Below are 26888 nucleotides of genomic sequence, written 5' to 3' on the forward strand. Positions count from 1 at the left end.
TGGGTGAAAACATGCTGCTCTGAGCAGGGACTGCCTTGCCAGGAGCCATGTTCCTGCTGAACAGAGAGAGGATTTTGCTCCAGGGCTCTGGAGCTCAGCAAGCCAAGCCCCCCTCATGGAATGAGGAGTTGCTCCCCTGACAACCTTGAGTTTAGCCAAGCTTGTGCACTTGGCTTCTTGCTGCTGTGATTCAAACAGCACAGTGCCCCTGGCAGCCAGGGGCAAAGGCGAGAGGGAGGTGAGTTCTGTTCACAGCAGGCTATGCCTGAGCTCACATGGAAGATAATAAAGGTGCTCCTTGGAAAGGAGACAGGGCTGTATGGAGACAAGTGGTGTCCCTTCTTGTGGTCATCTTGCCCATGGGACTATGGTTGTTGGCAAAGGCTGGGTCAGTCTGGCTTCAAAGATCTTCTGGATTTGAAAAGGGCATGATAGGCCAGATGCTGATCCAGTTTAATCTGAACATGCTGCGTGCAAACTCCTGAGAGAGCAGCAGGGCTCTCTGCATCTCCTAATAAGCTGTTTGACTTTAGCTCAGCATGGAATGAAAACACACACAGTACACACAAACAGTCCAGCTGCTTGGGGGTATGAGCAAGTGCCTGCAGATACCAGCTAATCGATCAGCATGTGTGAGCTGGGAAATGGAGAGAGTTAGAGCTTATAGGAAAGGGCTTTTCGTTTGTACTAGCAGAGTCTAGCTTATGCCTTTACTGTGATCATAAACCAAGACATCTGCAAGTCATGGGCTTATCCACTGTACCAGCAGTTGTTTCTGAGTTTGCTTGTCTAATGGCAGATGCCTCTTGAACAGGTGAAGTCAGTAATGTGTGTTTTTCCTCAAATTAATGCCAAAGCCTCTTGGAAAAGTTAGCACATTCATCATTTCTGGACCTGCAGTGTTTCACTTTCTCCCATGCCAGACCTTGGCTGGAACCTTCTCTGTCCATCTCCACTGTGTTTACTAAAGAGCTGTCTGGAAACTGGTTGACAAGAACTTCCCCAGCGTAACACTGCTCAGTTGTTTTGGATAGTGGCATCTTCCCATCCTAGTGCAGTCCAGCCAGCTGCAGTTCAGCCAGGAGGGCTGTTCCAGGTGCTTACAGATCTGCCCTTGTTAATCTCAACTCACCTGAATTCCAGCATGGGAAGACAGTATGGGAATATGTTTACAGCAGATGTGTATCCACGGATACAGGTGAGTCACTGCAAACAGCTACATCTCCTACTGTGCTGCAGTGAGGGTGCACTCTGAACTTCCTAGTATTTTTCCATCTCCTAAAATACTTTTCTACTTAACAAAGCAGAGCCAAAATTGGATCAGGCTTCAGCTGTATTTTGCATCTATTATGCAGTCTTGCTGCCATCACTGATTTAATGTCTCCATTATCATGGAGCATTGGTCTGCCAAGGATTCCAGCCATCCAGCATCCCCCTCGGCCTCTACTAAACATTTGTGAGCAGCCTTGAGGGGCTGCTGAGCTCTGCATTTTTACAGCAAAAGCACCTTGGAAGGGCTTTCTGCTCATTTTGCAAGTCACTTCTCTCTAAAGGAGAGGTCAGGCTGTTGGGGGAACCCAGAGGAAGTGCCAGGTTTATTCTCTGGGTGATCTAGTGCTCAGGGAGATCTGACAGTAACTGTCCTGTCTAAAAGATCCTGAAGAGCTCCAGTCCCACCAAATCCCATGGAAACACATATGTAGGAGTACCAATAGAGCCTATGAGTCAGTGACTGGCTCTCCTCAGTGTCAAGAGTTACCAGCCCTCTTCAGGTACAGGCTGATCCCTCCACTCTGAAAATACATACCCACATTCTGGCTTAGTCACCTATTAAAATAGCAGGAGTTTTTCTGAAGATGACATTAACCTTTTCAGTTTAGTAAGAAAAGCTAAAAGCCACCACTGGGTTCTACCAGTGAAAATACTTTGCCCATTAAAAGATAGGAACTCCCCCTCACCTTCTACAATTATGGAACTGCCAAGTGATTCCTGGATGATGGCTGCCATAAGCAGACCTTGATTCTGACCTAGGGACTGACTGGTTTGGTTTTGGTCTGTGAGCTTCTCTGAGGATCTGGACTTCTGGTAGAATCTGGGTGTCATCTCTGAGCTGCTCCTCTGTCTTGGGTGCTGGGGGGCCTGTCCTGCTGCCTTCTGTGCTCAGCTCCCTGATGTGTGCTCCTCAGACCTGCTACAACGAGGGTTTGACAGCAACTTCTTCAGGCTCAGATCACATCTCTAAAACAGGCAGAGCTAAGACTAAACCTCCTGTGCCATGTCATCAACTCCTTGGCTTTACTGGGCTTTATCTTGCTAGTCCTTCTGCCCCAGTCAAAAGCTTTAGAAGATCTGAGGCTTGGTGCCCTCATGACATCTTCACTTCTGCAGATTTTTCATCCCTTCCAGAAAGTAATTTGCTTACTGTCTGAGTTGATAAGCTCAACACAGAGATGAAGGGGTTCTCTAAGCTGTACAGAGGCCCAGATTAAATGATGTGAATGGCCCCAAATAGATTCACTCCCTTCTCCTTCCTGGCTGGAGGCTCAAAAGTCACCACTTGTGTAGATGGAGGGCTGTGACCATCCCTCTGCACGCCAGCTGTGACAGAGCAATGTGACCTGGTTGCCATTCCCCGCAAGGGAGGAGCCCTTGTCCCCTGGGCTGTGAGGAAACCTGTGTGAGATTTCAGCTGGAGAGCTGTCTGCCTCCTTGCCCCAGGTGACTCTGTTAAAGGTTATTCTGGTCCCTTAATCAAATTCAATATAGCTCTCTTTTGCTCTGCCCTCTAGGAATCCGCTGAGCTTTGCTGTCAGAGTGGCTGTTACTGCAGCAATCAGCTCTGCTTTGGTGAGGAGAGAAACACAAACCTTTAGGGATGGGAGGCAGCAGGGGCACGTGGAAATGGGTAAAGTAAAGCAAAACTTGTGCTTGTTCATTCCCAGGAGATGGGAAGGAAGCAGGGCTGGTAGCAGCACTGTATCCCAGGTGGGCAGTGTGCTGTCCCTTAAGGGGAACAGGCTGATACTGAAAATCTTGCTGGGGCTCTAAACAGAGCAGAATCTCTTCCCTTCTAATTACAGCCTACCCTGGAAGGCATTAGTTGCTCCAGGTCACTCCTCTTGAAGTGTTTATTATAGAGCTTCCCCAGCAGGATTTTGGATGAGAGCAGGAACTGTGTGATTTGCCCAGAGAATGGCTGCATGCCTGGCCTGTGCAGGAACAGAGTTGGGTACCCGCCCCTGCTTGGTACAGTCAAAATGTTTCATGGTGTCCCAGAATTAAAAAGGCTAAGTCAGCAAATGAGCTTATATAAAGCTTGTCGGAGGCTCTGAAGTAAATTCACGTATTTGGAAAAAGGGAGAGGTTAAATCTTTCCTTGTGCCTAAGGAAGGAGGGGCTGGACAGGGCAGGGAATTTTCCTCTTCTGGAGGGATGAGATGCCAAAAGGCTGTATAGCTTGATAGAAGATTGTGTGAAATTGCATGGTGTGCCACAAGCCTGCTGTGTCACCCAGCCTCTGTTCCAAGGAGCAGGCAGTCAAGGTGATGGAACAGCCCATTTCTCCCTTCTGATCTAAGATGGGCACAGATCACCTTTTGTTGCCCTGACAAGTGTTAGTAGGCAAAGAAGGAAGGGTTAAACCCTTTCCCTGGTACTAGTGACATCTTGCATTTTCTAACACTGCCAGAACTTAACATCTGACTGTTTATTTGTTTTGCTTATTGTTTACTTTCTTGCTCTGCTGAGCACAGGCAATAGATCACTTTCACCTCTGTAGGTGAACTCAGTTTTGCTTTACTTAGGAAAACAAAACATCTTACCAGCATATTTCAAGTTAATGAGGTGCTGCTTTTTTTTTTTTTAATGGAGTTTCAAAATAAGTTAAATTTCTCTTGAGATTAGACTTTGTGGTTAGTCTCTTTTTAATTGACAAGTCTTAGGCACCAAATTTTTTCCCTTAGCTATCACCTCATTCCTCTACCTCAGTAGTATTTGTTTGCAGGCATCTTGGAACAAAATGTGACCCTTACAATGAAATGGGAAAGCTGGCTGAATTTCCTGAAGGCAAAAGCTGTTACAGTAACTCACAGGGGGAGACAGCAGAAGGATTTTCAGTTTTGCCAGCCTAAAATACACACTTGCTTTCTGATTCTGCCTAACAGACGTAACTGTGAAATTGAACAATTTTGGGGAAGAACAGAAAAGCACAGATAATGGTAATACCAAGAAAAATTTCTGAACAGCTTTGAAGCAGCTATAAAAAAAGCGTTTAGTGCAATTGTAAAGCCTCTTTTACCAGTGCTCTGAACACTGCGTGAGAATGTGCACCAGGTAGGGAGGCTGGAGGGAGATCCAAGAGAAATAACAAGCCTTTGACTTTAGAGCTGTCAATGCCTCAGAAGAGAGCCAAGCCAGCTGCACCTATTCCAGGGAGTCTGAAATGGAGATGCAGGGGCTGTGCTGGGTGGAAGTTGGTGCTGCTTTTGAAAGAGAGCTGGTGCTGCCCATCTCTGCTGGCTGTTTTCTGCTCCACTGGCAGCGCTGACCTGGCTGATCGATGTTGCCACTAATTTTATTTAATTTTCTTGCCTAGGATGTATCTTCTCCTTTCATACTCCCCCTTTGTTGCTCAGTCTGAGATTGATGTATAATGTCAAAATAAATCCAGGGAGCGCCATGAGCTTCTGAGAGTGGGGAGCTGGATGTGGCAGGGTCAGGAGATCTGAAAGGCTTTTAGTTACCCACTTGTAGTAAGCCACCTGCATGCGAAGACAGCCAAATTACCAGCAACAAAGTGAAAAATGACAAGAGCATTCATTAAATGCCATGCCTGGGCTAGAATCTGAGTGTACTAAAGTGTTTTTATCTCTTCTAATGGGTAAGCGACAGCTCAGTAGTTCCTGCTGCATTTCCTGCTTGGTGGGGGCTGGGGGCTGCATTGATTCTGGGATAAAAAGGACTTTCAGAGCCCTGGGTGGATGTGGTCTAAAAGAAGCCAAAAGCAAGTACTTTGGTCCAAGCCTGTCAGCTTTGCCTCGCCATGCTGGGGAAGGGGTGCAGCCAGTCTGTTCCTGCCCTGGTCATGCTGGGGGAAGTTGCAGCACTGGAGCAGATGATGGAAAGAAAGAGCTGGCAAAAAGAGGCTGGCAATTGCACTAACGGGGGATACGTGCCAGTGCCAGCCTGGTAGGAGCTGTAAAGGTCAGTATCAATAATACTGAGTACCCTCAGCTGGCTGTTTGATTCATTACAGAGTTCAGCAGGTTATGGCACATTGACACCTTCCTCTAGTTGTTGAAAAACAGCAAATTCGTGCCAGAAAAAAAAATACAATCAATTTTCCTTCAGGAGACTCACTCTTCAAACAACAACAACAACAACACAATCAATTTATTACAGAGAAATAAAGACTGGAGTGTTTTTAATGAACACTTACTTGAGGAATAAGAATGCTTGAATTTAAAATCCTGATCACCTTCAGACCTATGTCCTGCTGTCTCAGTGACATGCTGTGTGGGAGAGGCAGAGTGCTGGGCACACAGTACAAGCACTGCAAGCACAAAGACATTTGGTGAGGCTGTGACAGTACAGCTGTTACCTCAGTCAGAACTTGCAATGTTGGATTTTAGCATCCCCTGCCCTCTTAGAAGGTGTGATGAGAAAGTTGTTTTGAAACCAAAGAGAAAGGTTCCTGGCACTGCTGAGGAAAACTTAAAAACATGAGCTGAGTGCCTGGTGAGAAGGGACCAATATGCTTTCAGGTCCTTTGGTTTGGAGTCATATCATATTTGCAGCCTTGAACCAAGAGCTGTGAGGCTTTTCTGAGGGGCCACAGGCTGTAGGTTTGCAGGAGGGGAGTGGGCAGCTGTAGCCCCTCCAGCTGGCAAGAGGGGTTGAAGTGCAGGGAGCTGGCACGTGTTCCCTCACAACTGCTGTGGTGTTACAGGACCTCTTGAGCCTTATTTCTTGGGCACCTGTCTGACAAAGCCATTGCTTGTGTCATTTACTGTAATGTTGTGCCCTGAGGCCACTAAAGATGTGTTTAATTTGAAATTTAGTGTAATTGGAGCAGTTGGTCTGGTTGCTGTAATGATGGTTTTCAGTGGGATATTCAGCATGTTCCTTTGCTGTGCTTTGCTATCCACCTGCTCCCAGAGCTACAAACCCAAAAACTGCTGCAATACAGATTTTATTTTTTTTTAATAGACACAGCAGTTTGCACAGAAGGGCATGAGAAAGGGGACATCAGCTGAATTAGTATCAATGTGACAGTCTGGGATATGGTGGTGACACACCATGGAATGGTTTCCCCAGCAGGTGTTGGAGCAGCTGTCCCTGCTAGGGCAGAGGCTCCAACACAGACCCAGCTTCAGAAAACAGATACAACACCCCAAGCCTCAGGATGCAGTGAGTGATGAAGGAACCAACGAGAAGAGATGCTCTGCTGGATCTCATGCTAAGCAGCAATGAGAGGCTCGTTGGGGCTGTGAAGGTCAGAGGCAGCCTTGGCTGCAGTGACCATAAGATGGCGAAGTTCAGGATCCCAACACAAAACTGGGAAGAGCTGCATATCTGCATATCTTTATCTGGCTGGTAAGCCAGAGATTCTAGCTTCCATCCAGAGGGACCTCGACAGGCTGGAGAAGGGGGCTGACAGGAACCTCCAGCAGTTCAGCAAGGCTTTCAAAGGGGCTGCACCTGGGGAGGAACAATCTCATGCACCAGCATTTGCTGAGGCCACCCAGCTGGGAAACAGCTTGGCAGGAAAGGATCTGGAGGTCGTGGCAACACCAAATAAAATGTGATCCAGTGATGTGCCTTTACCACAAAGGTACTGATCGTATCCAGGGCCACACTTCCTGCCAGTGGTGCCCAGGGAGGCAATGGGCACAAACCAAAACACTGGAGGTTCCTTCTGAACATCAGGAAACACATTTTTTATTGTGAGGACGAGCAGTGGCGCAGGTTGCCCAGGGAAGGTGTGAGGTCTCCATCCTTGGGGATACTCAAAAGCCATCTGGTCATGGTCCTAGGAAACTCTCCGTAGGTGACCCACCTCAGCAGATGGCCTCCGGTGGGAAAATGAATTTGCCCATCGCGAGAAGTTTTTCCAGGTGATGAGTGGGATCTGAGGGGTGAGGGAGAAGCAGTGGCTCCGTTAGCAGTGAACAGCTAAAGAAAGGTCAGCATGCGGATGCGGAGGGTCTGTTTGGGGCCGTCGCTGCCGGCTGACAGGAGCCGCTCTCCGGAGGCGCTGCCGCCGGCGGGCCCGGCGCGTCCCCGCTGCCCGCGGCTGATCACCCGCGCCCGGCGCAAGCAGCCGCGCCGCCGGCGCTCGTTGCGGGCTCCGGGGGCGGCGTGCGGGGACCTGCGGCCGGGGGGCGCCGGCCGGGGCGGGGAGGGCAACCCGAAATTCGGAGCCGAGCAAGGGCTGCGCTCCGCCCCTGCCCCGCCGCTCGGTCCGGCGGCGGTGCGGACCCCCCTGCCGGTTCCCCGCCCCCGGAGCGGCGGCGGCGGCGGGAGGAGGCGGCGCCGGGCGGCGGGATGCGGTGCGGGGCCGGGCGGCGGGCGGGCGCGGCGGCGAGGGGCAGAGCCCGGCGGGCGGCGGGGCGGCCCCGCTCCCCGTGAAGAGGCGGTGCGGCAGGGCAGCGGCCGCCGCCATGCAGCCCCTGCACCGGGCCCCGCCGTTGCTGCTGCTGCTTCTGGCCGCCGGTGAGTGAGGCTGGCGCGGCGGGAGCCGCTGCCATCCCTGCGGGCTGGGCGGCGGGCGGGTGTCGATCCCCTCCGCGGGCAGGCGGGTCTGCTGATCCCCCATCCCGGGGAACAGCGGGGCACCACGGCTCCAGTGCCCCGGGACCTCTGCAGCAGGCAGGTCTGCATCACCCCGCTGCTCCCCGCAGGCAGCACTGACCCCGGGTACCGGGAGTTGCGTGTCCCACCCCAGAGCTCTCCGTGGGGCAGCCGGTGTGTGCCCGGGACCCCCGGGGTTTGTCGGGCCCGGCATGGTGGGCTGGATGCACGTGGGTCGCTGTCCCGGCTCTCCTGGCCCGGGATGGGGCAGCGGCTCGGGACCCGCGGGGACCCCGCTCCGTGGGGACCGGCCCGGCCCCGCACCGCCCGCTGGGCTAGCGATGCCTTCGGCTGGCGTCCTGGTGATGTTGCGAACTACCGCGAAACTGATACAAAGAACGGGCCACCACAAACCGCTCCACGATTCCCCAAGAGCCTTCTCTTGAAATTTGGAGGAGAGGTAGGGTGCCAGGGAAAGGCAATTAAATGCAGGAATAATTATACTCGGAATAGTTATGAAGGCTCTGCTTCTATTTTTAAATAGTCTGGGGAAATTTCCCAACAAAGGGATGCCCCAAAGACCCACGAGGCTGAGATTGTCCTCTTCCTCCCTAATCCATCCCTTTGTACAGAAATCTGGCTAGTGTGGAACTGGAGTTGTGAACGGGGACATTTGAAGTGTGGGGGAGTCTTTGTCTTGAGTCATTCTGACAGGGAGGGAAGGGCTGATTTACCAACCAGTCACTGTCTTCCAGCACGACCAAGCTGTGATACAGTGACATCCAGTCCCCTGGCACATCTCTCTTATTACCCCAATCTCCTGAAAATGTTCATGGGGGAATGTGTCATCTCTAGAGCCGCTCTGTCCATGGGCTGTGAGTCTCTCTTGTCTGGGGCTCCGTAAAGAGAAGAGATAAAGCCTTTTAGGTTTGCAGACAATAGTGAGCTTAAAATGGATCTGAAAACCTGTTGGGGTTTTGTGCCAATACTCTGTGGCACAGAAGCAATAAGTCTTTTCAGAGCTGAGGAGGGAGCCAATTCTGTGGCTTCCTCCAGGCAGGTTGTCCACACTAAGGGAAAACCTTGGGCACAGCTGGCAGAGGTTCTTTCAGCAGTGTCTCAGCAGGAAACCCCTGTCCCCAAATTCAGCCAGACCTCTGCCTCCTCCAGAGAAGAGTGTAAAATGTGAGGGGGGGAGCTGCCACAATCCTGCCCTGCCAATCTGCCAGCAAGGGTTGACCCCATCCCCATAGCTTGAAAGCTGTGTTTGCTCTGCACAGGAAGGAGATGGACCTCAAGGTGGTTTCAAAATGTGGCAGCCAAAAGGACCACCAGTGGTACTGCTGTGCTGAGAGGAGGATGTGCTTCCTATTCTGCTGAGGCTGCTAGAAACTTTCTTATACTGTTGTCCAGCTGGTGGTGATATGGATGATTTGGGTTCTTGGCTTTCCCTGTGATCCTCTCTGCTGTCCTAGCAGGGAGAGGCGTAGGGGTGGGAGGTGAGGGACAGCTCAGTTCCTAATCTAGTGAAGATTTGTAATCCTGGTGGGCTGTGGCAGCACTGTGGGGCTGGACTCGGTTGGCCAGGTGTCCCCAGACAACTGGGCTCCTATCTAGATGGGAGGTCAGAACTGGAGATGCAGACTGCTGGGAATTTGCACATCAAGCTCTGTTCTGGATAGCTTTACTCAGTGGTTCAGGATCAGTTCCAGTCTGAAATAATTCGGTGCATTGTGGCTTCACTTCTCCAGTCTCACAGGACAGGAACAGTTAATACCTGAGGGAGAGCTGGATTGACTGTGTGCGGTTCCCCACGTTTCCCTGGGCTGGGATCCTCCACAGACCTGCAGGATGTGCTGAAATGGGACTTCTCAGGGTCCCATCAGACTGCTGGGCAGCGCAAGTCTATTGGCAGAGTGTGGAAACAACTCTCCAGGCTCTAGGGTATCTGAGGGGTAACTGGCTCCTTTGATTTTGCAAGTAGAAAAATGATGCAGAGGGAGAAGGAGGGAATTGGTCTCCTTCCTCTTTTTGTCTCCCTAGGTGGTTGTCTGCATGTGGGCTGTTTAAGGTTTTTTTTTTTCTTTCTGCCTGCTTAGAATATGTCTTGTTAGCATTGTGTGAACAAGCCAGAGATGAGGGAATATAGATCAGGATGAATGAAAATTCCCTTTAGTCAGTTTTTCCTTGGCTGCCTCACTGCCATAAGGAAATGTTCATTTAATTACAGGCATCAGGGGTAGAAATAACCACATTAAGCCCTCAAGGGGAAGCTGCCAGCGACGAGCCGCAGATCGGAGTGTACAGAAGTTTTCCCACTTGCTCTGCATGGGAAGAAGCTGTGGCATTTTGTGGGTACCTGGGTGAACAGCAGCACTGACAGCCCTGCCGAGGGGCTGGAGGAAGGTGCATCAGGGCTCACAGCTGGTGCTTGGGTGAGCTGGCTCCTCGTTCTTGCTGCTGTTTGTTGAAAGCAGGGCACTACTGAAACACATAATCCCAAAAGAATGGAGAGAGCCTGTTTATCAGCCCCAGGAGCACAGCCTGCCCCGAGGCCAAGAAAACACGTGTGTTGGTTTGTTCAGAGGGCCAGGGATGCTGGCAAGGAAGGCACACCCTGCTGGGGCTCAGATAAGTCCCTGACTGTCCCTGGTGAAGCCCTGTTGTGGTTACCAGGCTTTGGATGTACATTCTTGGTTGGGGTCACTTTGTTGGTGCTGGGAAACCAGCTTTGCAGCCCTCCCTCTATATACCAACTGCAACCATGGCTCTTCTTGTCCTGCCTGGTGTTGTAAAGGTAGTCAGAACCCCTACGTGTGCCCTGGGGCCACCAAACCTTTGCATGAGCTTTTTTTTTTGCCTAGGATACACGAGGTTATTTGGAGAGTGGATCCTCTTGGGGGTGCAGTGTGTGGCAGGGTGATTGTCATTACTCTGCTACTGGGGCTGGAGTGGAGCATAATCACTTTATGCTCATTGTTGTGCTGGGGGATTTAAAAACATTTTGGAGTGTAAAAGGTTTCAGTTCCATTTGACAGGTGATCATTCTCAAGGGAAGTACCTCAGGCACCTGAGGTACTGCTTGCTTTGCCTGGGCAGGGAGGCTTTGCAGAGGAAGCAGGTGTGAGCCTTTATTTGGTGTGCTGGAAATCAGAGTGAGCACTGTGGGGTGCAGGCTGGGACAGAGTGAGAAGAGGAAGCACAGGTCTGGAGAGACAGATGAAATGCTTTGAGCCTGTGAGAGGGCAAAGAAGTCTGTGGGCTGTGGTTTTTCTCTTAGATCAGTGGCTTTCATCCCATGGTCTGTTAACCCCTGGGGACTGTGGGCTGTTTGAAGAGGCCTGTGAAAGATAACTGAGGAAAGAAAATTCATTTCTACTGTGTAGAACTGCCTACCCGATGCTGTTTTCCCAGGGGCTGCCTCTCTCCTGGCCCCGAGCTGGGAGCTGCCATTGTCAATAGCGGGAATCGTGGAGGAGAGCAGACGTTGCGGCAGCAGAGGAGGGAGGTGTGAAGGCTACGAGACAATCTGGGGAGGGAGTGAAGGCAAACAGTCTGGGAGACTGAAACCAAGTGAGATTGTGACTCCAGGCATGAATGGTTGAGCAGAGGGGGGAGGACAGGCAGGCATGTCACAGTGTCTGTGACCTGCTTGCATGCAGTCTCCTGTGTGCAAATGGGTGGAGGTGTTTGGGGCAGTCCAGATGTCACAGACCCTGAGGACAGGACACCTGACACGTCTTGGTGCTGGGATGAGGATACCCAGCACCCCTCACACCAGGCCCCAGTGCTGCAAAGGGCACATCTGCACTAATCTGCAACAGCAGGTGCATCCCCTGGCAGTGCCTCGCTGGTTCCCGTGGATATACCTGGGCCTGCGTGCTGGGGATGTTCTCTGCTGAAATGCCAGGGGAGCAGATGTTGGCAGCTCTTTGTGAGGCAGTGCCCACCCAGTATGTGCAGACATGCTCTCCCTGCAGCTGGGTTTGGAGCTCTCATTATCCTTGCTGAAAGGAGCTGTAAAAGCTTAAAGATGCTGGCACAACATCCCTCTAAAGAGCTGTCCCATTGCAAGGGCTTTTTCCATTGTGCCTTGTCACTCTTTTTGATGTAGGTTGGTGAGTATGTGCTCCCTGCAGACCAAGTGCTTTTCCTATTGCTTTCTAAAATATGCTGGAGACACAGGAAGGTGGATGGTTTTTGAGGGACACTCAGTAAGGGACCTGGCTGCTGGCAGTACCAGAGGAGGATGGCAGTCTGATCTTGTTTTCTGAAGCCCTAACTGGAAATGATCTCTAGATTAGGGCCATGGCTGGATGTGTTAGTGTCTGGTGCAGTGTGGGAGAGCAGCAATAAGGCTGTCTGGTTGCTGGAGTGGGAGAGTTCTCTTAGGTGGTGTGTCCCAGAATGGGTATGGTCTGTAACTCTGAATGAGCACCAGAACAACTTGGTTTGATACACAGTCATCCCATATGCTTACCTGTGCAAGCTGTTGAGGGTTTGGAGTGCAGAGGCTCCAGGTGACTGTGGGAATCAGCTTGGACATCTCTCAGCCAAGCAACATTTCAGTCTCTTCCTCCACTGGCCATGGTTGGGATCCTTTTTTGTTATTTAAATTACCCTTCATTTTGTTATGTCCTGGAAGTGGCTTGTGCCATTGACTGTTCTGCCCTGGGGCCTCTCTCCTCTCTGCCCTTGGGCCTTGCTCCCCTGCCTTTCCAGGCACAGTGGTCTGGGGGAGGGAATATCCCTGGCAGATGCTTCCCTCATCTGGTCATTGTGTTTCTGTCCTAACTGATTATCAGTAAATGACCCATTCCTGACCCAGCTCTCCTAGGAAATAATTGTTGGGTAGCTCCTGGGTGTGGGGTGGGCTTGAAAGGAAGGTCAACGGTACCAGGGCCAGATGGACATTCTTGTGGCTGCTTCGTTGGCAATACCACCATGCTGAGACCTCCCTCCCTGGTACCCATTGTGCAAATGTGCTTGGGTGGGGTGTGCACGCTCTGCTGGCTGGTGGAGACAGACAGGTAAGTCAGAGTGTGCCCCAGGCAAATGTTCCTCTCTTCAGCAGGCTGATCCTGCCTCCATGGCACTGTGGTGTAGCCACAACACTCAGGAAGGAGAGGTAAAACCAGCCTTCTGTTGGGTAAAGTGAAGAGCACTCCAGCCCCTCTACAGATCAAGCCGATGTGATGACATCTTAGGGGATGATTGTGTGTTTCCTTGGAGAGAAATTGAGGTTTGCTTGTTACTAATTAAAAAGCAAAAAAAAAATTTAAAGGCTGTTTGACACAGTCACAGCCAGATTCCGTTTCATCTCCCCAAATCCCTTTTCTCATTTCAGCTGGACACAAAAATGACTTATTTCCACTTTCATTTCTAGTCCTGTTCAATAGGCCAGTTGGGAGCTTTTAAATAGCTGCCCTGTCCCATGGAGAGGTGATTTGTTTTGTGGCAAAGGGATGAAGTGATTCTTGGTCAACCAGTGTAGAAAACACTTTGGGGTTCTTTCAGAATTATTTAAAATTGTGAAACTGCTCTTATTCACGGTGCTGTGAGAAAGATGGCAGATAGTCTTTCTTCAATTTTTTTTGCTATTGTTGAGTAAAATTCCCTCATCTCCTTTTCTGGGGCTGTTATGTTGAATCCTCTGCTGAGCTGAACAGAGCAAGCTTTGCCACTTTGACTCAGAACTGTTTTCTGAGGGGTCAGTGAGGCCAGCACTAGCAAACTCATTTCATCTGTATCCTCCTGGCTGGCTTTTTATCCGTGGCTCAGAAAGGTAATGCTGCAGCGTTATTCCCTGCTGTTGGAATCGCCCCATTCTGTTCTTTATAGAGGTGAAACATCTTTTGCATTGCCCCCACACGTCTCCTCTGTGGATGCTGGCAGCAGGACGGCGCGCAGCCAGCGCTGGAGCTCCCACCCTGCGTTTGGTGCTCTCCGCCTTTGTTCCCTCTCCCCTCTCAATCTACCTCTCCCACTTTCTCTCCTTTCTTGCCCCTCCTCTGTCTGCTCTGGGAGGGTTTTTCCTCCCGTGCTCGAAGCCCTGCTGTTTCCCTGAAGGCTGGCTTCCCTTTTTAGCATGCAGAGCCTCATCTCCTCCAGGTTACGCAGAGGTGCCGCAAAAATAGAAATGAGAGACAAACGCCCCATTGAAGCAGCTGGTGAGCCCTGGCTCCATTCCCTGCTCCCTCCCATCTACAGTTGCAGGTCTTTATTCATTTGTTTCTTTATTCCTATCACTTGATCTGCGTTTTAGAATACAAAATTGGGAGACTGATGGCTGGTAGAAGTTGTCTAATCCCTGTTACCCGTCCTAGGAGGAAAATGGCCTGCAACTGAGGTCTTGGGCATTAGATTTCCTCTCTCAGCTGTGCTCCCCTGCCTCCCAGCTCAGCTCATGCTTTGATTCTTTCTTTGCCTTGGAGTTGACAGCTGCGTGGAGCTCCTTTATGAGAGGTTTGAAAGAGAGGGGGAAGATGGCAAATCTTCGGGCTGCTTTTTGGCAACCCAAGCCTTCAGGTTTTTGCTGCTGCTGGCGCAGAAGGCATGAATGAAGTGGTGTCAGGATGGTGTGTGGGGAGGTACTGATTTGGTGTGGTGGTTCTTTAAGCCCTCAGGCTGGTGCTGGCACAGAGGGTTCCCCCAGACCAGTCTCTGCATGCTGTGCCTGTAGGTCAGACCCCAAGGGGTTACATCCACCCCAGGAGACACCTGCCTTGCTCAGGCTGTGCATGACTCATCCTTAGAGATGAGGTGGTGTCATTTTATCTTGGGCTGAGGAAAGCAGCATCCCAGTAAACCAGATAATGCAGCTTAGGGGGTTTTAACTGGGTAAACACTTCAGAGTTAGAGGAGGGTAAACGAACTCCCAGCATCTGAGCTTCCCACATGGATGGAAATAGGTCTCTGGATTACCAGGTTCACCTGCCATGGGATGTGTGTTGTACACGGGGTGGGATGGGCTCTGGCTGAGCTCTGTAGGCAGCCCAAATTGAGTGTAGCTGATGCAAAAGAGGTTTGGGGCACTGTAATGCACAGAGGTACATTTTGAGGCTTTGCCTTGCTGCTGGGGAGACTCAGTATGTGCTTTGTAGTGTTGGAAATCTGAGGTGGCACATCAGCCATGTCTCTGCTAATGGGAGTTGGGGGAAACTGAGGCATTGGGATGGATAAAGAGCTTGCTCAGGATCCAGGCAGTCAGTTGCAGTCACATATAAATCAAATGTTCCATGTGGCCTTGGATCTGCCATAGTGTCTTTTATCATTCTGCTCTCCTTTGTTGGATGGCTTTGAGAATAATATTTCTTTTCTCCTTTGTGCTGCTCTCTATCGTGTTTGCTTTAGCTGTAAGCTCCTCAAGACAGGTGTTCTCTCTGGTGGGCTGCTCCTCCAGCGATGCAGATGTCATCTGTCAGCTGGGGAAGCTCACATTGGAGCCTGCTGGGCACCCCGAACCAGCACGGGGCTGTCCTGGCCAGATCTTCCTGGGTCCATGCTCAGGCAAAGGGATGTGTGAGCTCTTGGTTCCAGCTGTGGACTTGACTGCTCATGCATGGCTCAGGAGCTGGCACATCCCTAGAGATGCCCTGAGGTGTGTTGGTCGGCTCTGCTGCAGTAGTTCCCTTCCCCTTTGATACACTGCCTCTTTTGCCATTCCCTTTTTGTTGCTGCTCAGGCCTCAGCTGATCTTGCCTTGGATCAATAGGGCAAAATAAACAAGATTGAGAAGTGCTGTATGGGAAAGGGTAACTAATATTGGATTTTGCTGAGTTCAGAGAATAGTGGAGAAAGGTGGAGAGGGTCAGAGCAGGCAGAAGACCTGAGAAATGCATTTCTGGCTTCCAGTATTCCCAGGACAGGTTTAGTAACCAGGTGAGGAACAACTGCCAAACTTCTGTGCCAACTTGCCAATGTTTTCAATGAGCACACCAGGACCAACCCATCTGCCAGTGCCCCATAGCTCATCTTAGCACTTGCCCTGATTTGGATTTGTGCTTCTGGGATGTGGAGTTGCAGGGCACAGTGGTGAGTTGCAGTCAGGAGGTTGCCTGGTCTGTGCCCTTGCCTGAAGGCCGTTCAGCTCTGCTTAAATCATTTCAGGCCACGGGTTTCCAGATCTGTGTGCAGCACCCAGGTGATGTCTCAGCAGTGCTTTAGTGCTTTGTAAAATCTCTGTTTCTAATACTTCACAACTCTGCAAGGATTTTCACATCTGCATTCCAGTGACATCTCAGAGCTGTTCCTAATACAGGAATTTCTTCTCTTAATACATTTCTAATGGATGTTTTCCCGTCTTGTATCAGAAATGTTTTATGCTAGTTCTCAAGAGGCTAGCTTATCAGTTGATGCTATTTCTTTTCATAATATTTCTGTTATTCCCATTCTCCAGATCACCTAGCTGTACCTGTTTTTTCTGTGCAGCGAGGCTGTCTCCTCGCTTTGTGTCCCTGGATAATTTCATTATCACGTTCCTACATTTTGTTCCAAGGTCACTTAGGAAATTGTGATGGAACAGCAGATCCAAGGACAAACCTTGAGGTATTCCACTAGTAGCCTCCCTCTAGCACAAGCCTCTGTCTTTCTTCTGTATAGCCAATACATTATAGTTTTCCTGCTAATAGGTGTCTTTTCTTGTGTCTCTTGTAATTCTGCATGAGGCACTGTATCAGATATTTGACTGAAGTCCAGATGGATTAGAGCTGCTGCATTTCTGCTGTCTAAAAAATCAGTTATCAAAGAAAAATACCAAATTAGTCTTCATTTCAGCTTATTCAATTAGTTCAGTTCAGTGACTAGTTCATTAGCAATTGACAAACTGAGTCTGAGCTGAGAAAGCAAGAAAACTTGTCCTTTTTTTCTTCTAATCTATGAATAAAAATCAGCTGTGAGAGGATGAGATCTTCTAGTTTTGATGTGCTGAATAATAGAGGGCTGCAAAGCAAATGGTACAGTTCACCCAAATTAGTTACTTTGCTTGCTTAACAAAACTGTTTTAAATGTAAAACAGCTTTTGGTAATTTTATTTTTTCCTTATGCCTCCATATTTATAATGCCGTTTAGCAGCTGAATAAAGCCAAGTCCCAGGTGCTGTTTTCTTGCATTTTGATTGAAGTTCAATATGCATGTGAATGTACCTTGACACAAATCACAATTAAAGTCTCATCTAGGAATCAAGAAGCGTCAGTCAATCCTTCTAATAGTTAAAATGGAAATAATTAGAGTATAATGTTGAAAGAAAAGTGCAAAATGCAGCTTGCTTCCCTGCTTAGTGTTAGGTAGATGTTTGCTGTTGTCACAATATAATTGTTACTGTAATGGTCAGCCCTTCCTTATGAAAACCAACAATGTGAGTGCATTGAAGTTCAAACCAAAAAATAGCTTTTCACCCTACAGATTTAAACCATGATTAATGCTGGTTGTAAATAATACTGGTTCGAATCAGTCTCCCTGCATGTAATATAGCTGTAGATCAGGACAGTCTGATAGAAACTGTCATTGTTCTCTTTCGTGGCTGGAGTACAAGACATTCCATGTCTGCTCCAGGATGGGTGATTAACAGGGCTCCTCATCCTTTAACAGAGGCAAAAACACCTCTGAGAGGGTGAATCATCACCCCAGAAAGAGGTGCCCCAGGCTGGATGATTGCTTGGCACTGACTCCTCCTGGATGTAAATGCAGCTCTGCATGCTTGTGGATGTTTCCCAAAATACTCTAATTTTCTCATCAGCTGAGAGCAGGGCAGGTTGGTTTGGCAGGAACAGGCTTCAAGGGGAAGACAAGCCCAGTGGGTGTCATCCCTCTCTCTGATGTGTGTTTACTGTCATTATACAGGGACCTTGTGCCTCTGCCTTGCCTCCTCGGAGGACCCAACTGCCGATGGCCTCACATCAACTTCCCTGCTGGAATTTGCTATGATGTCCCACCTGGAGGCCATGAATTCCCATGAGCAGCCCAGCCCAGAGGCTGCAGAGCCGGATCTTGCCCCTGGCTCTCTGCATGCTGCTCCAGGGTCAGGCTTTGCCAGCGAGGAGAATGAGGAGTCCAAGATCTTGCAGCCCCCGCAGTACTTCTGGGAAGATGGGGGAGAGCTCAATGACTCCAGCCTGGACTTGGGACCAGCAACAGGTGAGTTATTTTTACCCCATTCCTCCTCCCACTCTGCAGGGACTGGGGAAGTGGAAGGATGCAGGGATCTATCTTCCTGCTTTGACACAACTCTTGCTAAGAGGGCCTGAGATTAAATGTCGGCTCTATTTTCTCACCTCAGTGCCTGATGTGTCCCCAGTGAACCCTGAGCAAGCATAGGCTTTAGAAACCAAGTTACAGCTGAGCTTTTATTCCTGAGCTGCTATGAGCTGGGAAAAGCATTGCCTCCATCTAGTTTCCCATTGCCTCACGCCCTCCTTTCACTTTCTCCCCTTTATGCTCTCTTCTCTCTTGCTTTTTTCTGTTGCTGTCTATTAAGCACAACTTTAAGGTCTCAAGAGCCCAACTGAGATCAAGGCCATCTTACCATTTGAGTCAGAGCTGAGTTCCCTGGATCAAATTCTAGATGCCTTACTCTGTGACTTCAGTGGGGACTTGGTCCAAAAGAAAACAGCAGGTTTTGTCCCTTGGGCAGCTGTCCTGCTGCCTACCCTGTCCTACGACTTCCTGAGAGGTCGTGACCAAAATGGGTTTCATTGGCATTTGAGTTCACTTTCCTCTGAGGACTGCTTTTCTGAGACCACTGAGTCCCCTCAGTAGTCCTTCCCCAAGCCCCTCATTGGCTTTGAGGTGCTCTCAGGGAGAGGGATGGAAGGAGGAGGTGCAGTGGAGGGTTTCCAGTAGCTTAGGAGATTATTTCACATGCTCCTTAAGTGTCATGTGGGGCATGTATTAAGTGTTACCCAAGGGCCAGGCTTCAGCCTTATCCCTCCTTCCTTATGCAGTATCGCTCTCAGCAGATCTGAGTCTGCAGTTAGAAAGCACAAGTCTTGTTTTATCTCCACTCCTATTTCTGTGACCTTAAAAAGCACCTGTGCTCACACAGGGCTGAGAGCTGCCGCAGAGCTGTGGCTTGGGGAGTCCACTGGGGCACAGTGCACGCTGTGTGGGGCAAGGGCCATCCCAGCTTGGGTCTCCGAGCCCTTTGCTCACTGGCAGTGCTGCTAAAGCTGTGTGGCTGTGCTCTGGCTGCCCTGGGGCTCTGGCAGGCCTGGCTGTGGGGCAGCTGTGCCGTGCAGAGATGCTGGGGGCGGATGGGATGGGGCTGTTCCTGCCCCATCCCTGGGACACGCTCCGGCTCAGGCGCTCTCACGCGCTGGCAGAGCTCAGCGCCGCTTTTCTTGGTGTGCCAGCAGGCACCTGCATGTCCTCACAGCTCTGGACGTGACTTGGAGAACAGCATGTGCTTGTGCATTGAGAGTGAGATGCTGGGTACTGAACCCAGCCTTGCCTCCTGCACGTGCCTTGCCCCATTTGCATGCAGAACACGCTGCTCTCCCCTTCCGTTCTCGCCTGCAGTTCTTTCCTGCAGGAGCAGATGTGCTCTTTCAGCTGTCCTTTATGCATACCCGGCCCTATCCGCTGCCCAGCTAACCACTGCTCCCCTTCCAAGTGCTGTTTCTTCCCCTGACAGTTGCTGTGTCCAGAGCTCGTGTCTCAATGGCATTTCAGAACCTTGGTTAATAGAACAGTTTGAATTATTCAAGAGCTGGGAGCACATTTCTACTTAAAATTTAATTAGAAACCTGCCGTGTGTCATTTTACAATAAAGGATATTGCAATAGCATCCCTAAATTGGGCAGCCTGTCTGTATGAGACATGCACCCAACCAATGGAACTTACATGCTGCATGTGTGACAGATGCCATGTGATACGTTGTGGAACTGTGTGATGACATCTGTTGGGCTATTTTCAATGTATAAACCCATTAAACAGTTTTAAACAGCTGCTGTTTAAGGAAGAAAAGTTTATGGTGTAAGTTTTCCTTATGTGAGATTTCATTCAGTGAAGTGTAGCCCAGCATAGCTGGTAACTCTGTCCCAGGCACACACTGGAAACACTGCATCAATCAAGGCACAGAACAGGATTGTTGTACTCCTAGAGAGAGAAAATTACTTGCTGTGAAAGGAGACCTGTGCTTCTTTTTGTCTTTGTATATTGGGCCTGAACTGGTGGGAGGCTTGCAGATAGGCCAGGTCTCCTGCTATTCAAAAGCTGTATTAGTTATCTCCATCTCTCCTTTTTTTATGTCTGTCTGAACTCTGTTTGGGTAGGCTGCCCTGCCTTTGTGTGACTTCAAGGCTGCAAGATCTAAAAAGCAATAACAATCTGCAGCTGCTGTGGTGTGGGTTTTTTTGTTGTTTTTTTTTTTTTAAGCACACAAAAAACATCCTTTAAAAATATTTCTAGAAAACATTTCTAGGGCCACCTGTTAGTCCATTAGAAAGTGAGAACAAACTCCCAGTGGCACAGCACAGCTCAGCCTGGGGCTCTGGTTCTCCTGAATAGTGCCCTTTTGCTGATTTATGCTATGGAACAGTGATTCTATATTGACATCAGTGAGCACCAGCCTTTGGAGGGGCCCTGACATTTGTCTCATTCTGTCTGAGGGTGCACAGAAGTGTGCACTTGCATGTGTGTCACCCCATGCTCAGCTGCTACCCAGTGGAGCCACATGTGGAGGAGATGAATTAGGTCTGGTGGGAATTTGGATGCTATATCCTTATGGAAAGAAGCAGGTGTGATTTGTACTGCAGCCAAAAGACAAGTCAGTGGAGCTGTGGGCCTGTTACTTCTGCATCCCTTCAGGCTTCCAGGAAACCCAGAAGCTTCTGGTTGTAGTTTGGGTTTGGCTGCTTTGCTTCACCTTTGGTAGCAAATTGGCGTGAGCCACAGATGAACTCTGAAGAGAGAGTGGACCTGCAGGGTCTTGCATGTGGCCCTTCCTGTCCTCCTTTCCTTTCTTCCCATTTCTCCATCTTGTTTTGCCTGGAGGTTTCCAGTCCCCTGTTTCCTGCTGTTACACAGATGCCCTTGGCAACAGGTAGAACATCTCATCCAGCTTTAGGGCTAGAAGATGGGAGTCATTAGGATTGTAGGTCTCTTTGAACCCCTTGTTTTTGGTGAGAGTTCCATGGTGGTGTATCCACGCTGGGGTGCTCCCTTTGGCAGGAGTCCGTGTTCTCCTTTGGCTTGGTCAGGATGCACTGCCCCATGTTCCTCTCCTCCAGTGAAGGCTCAAGTCTGGGACAGCCTAATCATTAATTGCTGGGAAGTGTGGGCTGCTGAAAATGGACACAAGACTTGTGAATGACTAGTGCATGGGGGCACTCAGTCCCTCTCCTCCTCTGCCCAACAGCTGAGTGCTCAAGGATTGGAGGGCACCCTCCCATTTTCCAGTGTTACAGTGGGCTGGCATGAAGCTCACTTCATTACAGCCAGGGACTGCTCTTTTAGCTCAAGGTGGTTGAAGACCAAGGGATGACTGTACTGGGAGCTATCAAATCTAGTCTTATAGATTGGTTATTTCCTAGGACAGCATGTGGTGCTTTGTGGGATGGGGGAGGAAATTGTAATCTTTTAATTATTCTTTGTAATTAGCAGAGGGGATTCCCAGGAGAGTTAGGATGAAGGGTAGTGGGACAGACAAGTTAGAAAGACTATATTCAAGAAAAAATAGGTTTTCTGACCAGCTAATGGCATAAAAATACCTTCCATCTCCTCTGGTAGTGAGATTCACTTCCTTCCGTGATGAATTACTTGCCTCTGGCCAGAGAGATCCTGGTATCTCTCAGCCTTACTGGAATCTACTGCCTCTTCATCCAGACTGACAGCAGATCTGCAGTTCTTAATACCATCTTCAAGCCAGGCATTAATGCAATGAAGCACCTGGTAAAGACTGTCTCCATAAGCAGCTTAGTGCTGAGCAGCCGCCTGCCCTAGCTCAGCTCCTGGGATAGCTCTTGTTTGTGCCCTGGTTTAGTGTGCAGGGACATGGGTGATCTATCTTGGGACAAGACACTGCTGCCAAAGGCTGACCTGTGACAGAGGGTTTCTCTGGGCAAGGTGTCACTCTGCTGCAGTTATCCCTGACTGACTGTTTGGGTGAGGATGGCTTATTCTGCCTTCATTGCAGTCTCTGTGCTGAGCTGGAATAAGGTATGGGGCTGTTTGGGAACAGCTGTAGTCCTTGGTGCCAGGTCTGTACCTCAAGCAAATTCAACCATAATGAGGCCTAATCACGCTTTGCTACTTTGGGTCTCTCTTTTGACTGTGATCTCTTTTGTGTATGTGTGTGGACTTGTCTTGGAGTCACAGATAATAACCTCTCCTAGCTCTTCTGGAAGATTAGTATATTAGCCCCAACTGGCTCAATTCCAGCACCAGTAATTGTATTTTGCCTCTTTCAAATCCCCCTGTGGTTTCAATCAGCTGGAGTATGACATTTTTTGCAGTAAGCCTTACTGTTCTGCAAAAAAGACAGCAGATACAGTTTCAGACCTGGCTGCATTTTCAGTAGAGTGCACCTTGTGATTCCCAAAATTGGCAGATGTTTTAGTGTGAATGATGCTATTGTAGTGATTAGAGCCCAGGAATGGTCTTATCTTTATTACAGTACATTCTAGTCATCAGTAATTCAATCACTGGTTAACATGATCCTCCAGTTTAATCCAATAAACACCTTATGGTCAGGTTATGTGTACTAAAAACAATGAGGATCACCCTCTTTCTGAGTTGTCACAGTTGGTTTAAACAGTAAATAGCAAGTACAGGGTAGAAAACCTTGCAGGGCAGTAACTGAGACCAGCTCTTCTGAATGATGGAGAAGCAGAAATGTAATGAATTAAATGTCTGGCTGGGGAGTTGTGCTTTGGCACAGTGCCATGTCTTGGCCCATCTGGTGTCAGGGAAGTTTTGGTATTGATTTTGGAGGAAGCAGGACATTGTCTGAATGGTGGCTTTTGCAGATGTTTGAAGCTCATGTTCACCTCTCCCAGGGAAAATCATCTCCCCAGGCAAAGAAAATGGATCTGTGTGACCCAGACCTAGGTCTGCTGGGAGATGCAAAGGGCAACACTTGGAAAGGCTGTGAAAGATGATTTCTTTTAAAAAATACTGCCTGAGGGGTTTTTGTAAGAGAGCTAGAAAGGGAAAAGCTGGGGAATTGTGGAAGGCAGTTGGATGCTGCAATATGCATAATATCACCACTGATGGAAAGCATTAAGGGGTGAAGCTAAGGGTGTGGTGGCAAAGAGGTGAGATAGAGGTGTGTAATTTCATATCAGTGAACCAGACTCCCAAGGGGATGGTGTGGCTGAGAAGCTCGGGGAGGGTACATGACATGGAGCTGTGTCTGCCTCTGGTCCGTCCCTGCTAGACTGTATGCCAGAGGTGCTTGATTCTCCTGAGCTGTGCCCCCTGTGATCAGCCTGGCTCCACTGTGGCTTGGCTGTTCTTGTCTGTGGTGGGAAAGGGGCATGTGCCATGTCTGTGTGTGGCCATTAGCTCCTCTTGTGCTCCAGCCTATTGCTGATCTTGGTGGGAGACAGCAGACCCTGTCAGGGAAGGAGCTGATGGTGTGTGCAGTTACTGCCTCCTCCCTGATAAATGAGCCAGGCAACTCTGGCATTGCAGCCAGCTCCATACCTGTCTCCTTTAGCAGAAGCTGTGTCCCATTTCTGTAGTAGGAGCACAGGCTGCTGTGTCTCTCTGTTCCGTGGTTGCTGTTTCTCCCCACAGAAGTGGTGAGAAGGGACGTGGATGGCACTGGGAGGTGGGCAGGTCTGTGGGTGCACTGCCATAAGCCCAGAGCATGGGAACCAGGTGTATTGGGTCTGCTGAAGGCAGGGGACAGCCAGGTGGGCCAAGGGGAACTGCTACCTGAATGCTGGGAGAGGTGCTAAAAATGGGAGATCCCTTTGAGTTCTCTTAGGGTTAGAGGGAAGAGGAATCAAGGGAAATGCTGAGAAGAGTCTTCAAATGGGCAAGCTGCTAGCTCTGCATTGCACAGATGAGTGACAAGCCAGCTTGTCTGGGGCTTGGGAAGAATATGCTGGGACCAGCTTAGGGGCTGAGATCATACCCAGGAGTGCAAAAATTCCTTCAAATCATAGAAGAAGGGTGTAAACTAAAAGAAAATCGGAGTGCCTTAAAGACACCTGATCTTGAGAAGCTGGCAGATGCCCTTGTTAGTGAGACAGGAAGAGCTGATTCCAGATGGGAACTGTCTAGCTGAAGAGTCTGGAAGGAAGGATTGACTCATCATAGTTGGCATCTGGATGTGGCGCTTGGGGATATGGTTTAGGGATGATTGTAGTGCTGCTGGATTGATGGTTGGACTAGATCTTGAAGGTCTCTTCCAACCCCAGTCATTCTGTGGTCCTTCCTGAACCTGGGAAGGGATTGAACCCCTTTGGTAACTGGGTTATGTGGAGAGATCTTTGTTTTAAGGAGCACAATCCAGCACCCCTGTGCCTCAAGTTTCACTGTTCCCTACTTGAATCTGAGTAATAACCCTCTCAGGATTTGAGAGGAGCTGAGTTTCTAATCAGTGGGATCTTATGAACCAGATGGAAGGATGTTCCCAGCTTAACATTCAGGCTAGTGGGGAAATTGATGACAAGTGAGAATGTTAACCCAGTTAGTAGCAAGTGTGAGGATTCCTGTGTCTGCTTCTACCCTGTTGATTTGCTTGCCTAGAGAAGCAGCTCAGGTTTCAATCTTTGGCTGCCTTGTAAGATAGAAGTCTGCTGGGAGAGAGTGGGATGGTCCCAAACTTTCTTTGCCCAGAAGAGATGGCAGAGGCGGCAGTTCCTCCCAGATCTTTAGATCTTGGTGGTGGAAAGGCGGCACAGCTGCACCACGAGGGGCTTTTCCCCATGGGAGCCAGCCAATCTGTGAGAGAGCACTTTAAGGAAAGGTTGAGTGTGTGACTTCAAAGGAGAGCTGACAGGCTGGGAGCATTTCTGGTCCCATGGGACAAACCTCACGCTACTTTTTCGTGGTTTGTTTTTGTGCTGTGCCCATCTGCCTGCCAGTTCGTGCTCTGCTCCAGGTGGAAAGAAGAGCACAGAGGAGAGGAAGGTGGAAAGGAGTTGAGAATATCATAGAATGTTGTTAGGCAAAGGAGATGGCAGATTGGATCACTGATCCTTGAAATAACATCTCATCTGACAGGGCCTTGTTTTAAAGGGCGAAACCCTCACTTTTCACCCACAGCATGTCAGGGCAGAGGGGTTCTTGGTGCCAACCCTGAGATTTCCGTGCAGCAGGAGGAGTAGCAAAGATGCTACTGGAACACTCTGGGAGATGCACAAAGCTTTGCTGTCTGTCTGAAGACAGTCCCATGTACGGGCATTCAATCCCACAGCCTCTGGCTGCTCCTGCCGTCTATGTAGCAAGGCAGTGACCATGTCTGCAGACACTGGGATGTTACCTGTTGGTATGGGCCTGTGGGAAGACCAGTGCCAGGCAGTGCAGGAGAGATGGCTTTTTTTGTCTGTGCTGCTGCTGATTGCTCTTTGCAGCCTCCTTGGTCTGTGAGGAAGCATCACCAGCTGGCTGTTGGGAACCAAAAGTCTTTTAATCCTCAGGGTCTTTGGGTGGGGTGTCAGCTGGAGGGTGCTCTCTAGTGAGGCACAGCAGCAAAGCAACATGACTTCTGTTTGTCCTGGGCAGTGGATCCCAGTGGCCTCTTTGCAGACAGAGCTGGGAGCCAGTCTCCACACCAGGGCTCTGAAGGTCAGCAGCTGGGTAACACTCACCTGTGGGCAACGTGTGGGAGGAGCTGCTGACACCAGAAAGGTGTGGGATAGGAAAGCCACTTGTCAGCTGAACTGGAGGATCATTACACCTCCTGCTTGAGGTGGATGGAACAGTGTCTTTTCCACTCAGGAGGGTTGGGCAGGAGTAGCATGGGCAGTCCTGATTGCCAGGGAATACCCCAGGCAATGAGTGTGTTTGCTGCCATGGCTCTCCCTGCCTGGGAGCTTGCACCCACTGTGGCAGCCGTGAGTGATGAACTGGAGTCAGGGATGTGTGGAGTTTTTTTGTGCAGATCTCTGTAAGGCATCCAGACAGCTGCTGCCCACTGTGCTCAGTGGAGCATCTGCTTTGGCAGGCAGGAGAGGAGACGGGAGCCTTGGGAATTTCAGACAGTCATTTACTTAATAACCATAGACAGAGCAGGGGGCTGATTTCTGGCTGTGAAGGGATCGTCTTCCTTCCCTTCTCACTGAGAATGTGCTGTGCTTGGCTTGGGGGGAAAGGGAGTTAATTGGGATGCAGACTCCTGAAACAGAACTCCGTGGGTATGAGCAGTTTCTCAAGAAAGATGAAGGTTGATTTATGCATGCTGGATTTGTGCCTGCCACCCTGAGCTAAACATATCTGATCTTACAGATATTTTCCTTTTCCTGGGTCCCCAGCTCCTTGTTAGCTTCCAGAAGAAACCCCAGCCTGCTCTGACCTTACATTTGTGAGCTGCATCTCCTTCAGCATTTATGTTTGTCTAGCAACATTTCCATTCGTGGTCAGAGTCACAGAGCAACAGGGGCTGTAGTTGGAGGGAGGGGAGTTAGATTCAGCTGCTGCAGCAAAGCTAAACTAATGCAGATGTTTGTGGGATGAATTTTCTGCTCTGAAGTGCTGTGCAAACTAAAATTCTGCTTTTCAAATATGCCCAGGTTGATTCAGGGTTTGGTGGTATCACTTGGGTGCTCCAGGAAGGAGGATTTGGTTTTCTGTGCTTTAGCTTCTCTTCTGTAGTATTTCCCATTTAGCTTGTGTCTGACTGCTGCTACTGCCTCATATCTTTTTCAGTCCCATCTGAAATGAATCTCTGGGTTCTAGCTGATTCCTAGCACTCATAACCTCAAAGATGCCAGGTATCAAAACTGTTATTTATTATTGTTTAGGAAAGTGCCTATAGACAGAAAAGATGTGGAGAGAACAAACATGGAAATTATTCCTTGGGGATATGTGCTCACTGGGGTGGGATGGTGGATGGAGAAGTGCACATACTGGATGGGATGGGTCTTGCTGCCCTTGGAGGGTCTCTGCCATTTGACCCCCACCTGTGGCTGGACACATAGTGGGATGTT

The 26888-nt window shown here is 49.6% G+C and overlaps 1 protein-coding gene across 1 annotated transcript in view; it reads left to right on the forward strand.

Annotated features, from left to right (window-relative positions):
- The first annotated feature begins 7607 nt into the window (after positions 1-7607).
- The window catches only part of PODXL2 (podocalyxin like 2), a 31814-nt gene continuing 12533 nt past the window's right edge, over positions 7608-26888 (forward strand). Inside the window, exons 1-2 of the mRNA XM_033071563.1 lie at positions 7608-7713; positions 17632-17925. Coding sequence (XP_032927454.1) covers positions 7662-7713; positions 17632-17925 — 346 coding nt within the window. The 5' untranslated portion in view covers positions 7608-7661. The remainder of the gene's footprint in view (positions 7714-17631; positions 17926-26888) is intronic.

The sequence above is a fragment of the Catharus ustulatus genome, chromosome 13 (assembly GCF_009819885.2).
Source record: "Catharus ustulatus isolate bCatUst1 chromosome 13, bCatUst1.pri.v2, whole genome shotgun sequence".
NCBI classification, from domain to species: domain Eukaryota; kingdom Metazoa; phylum Chordata; class Aves; order Passeriformes; family Turdidae; genus Catharus; species Catharus ustulatus.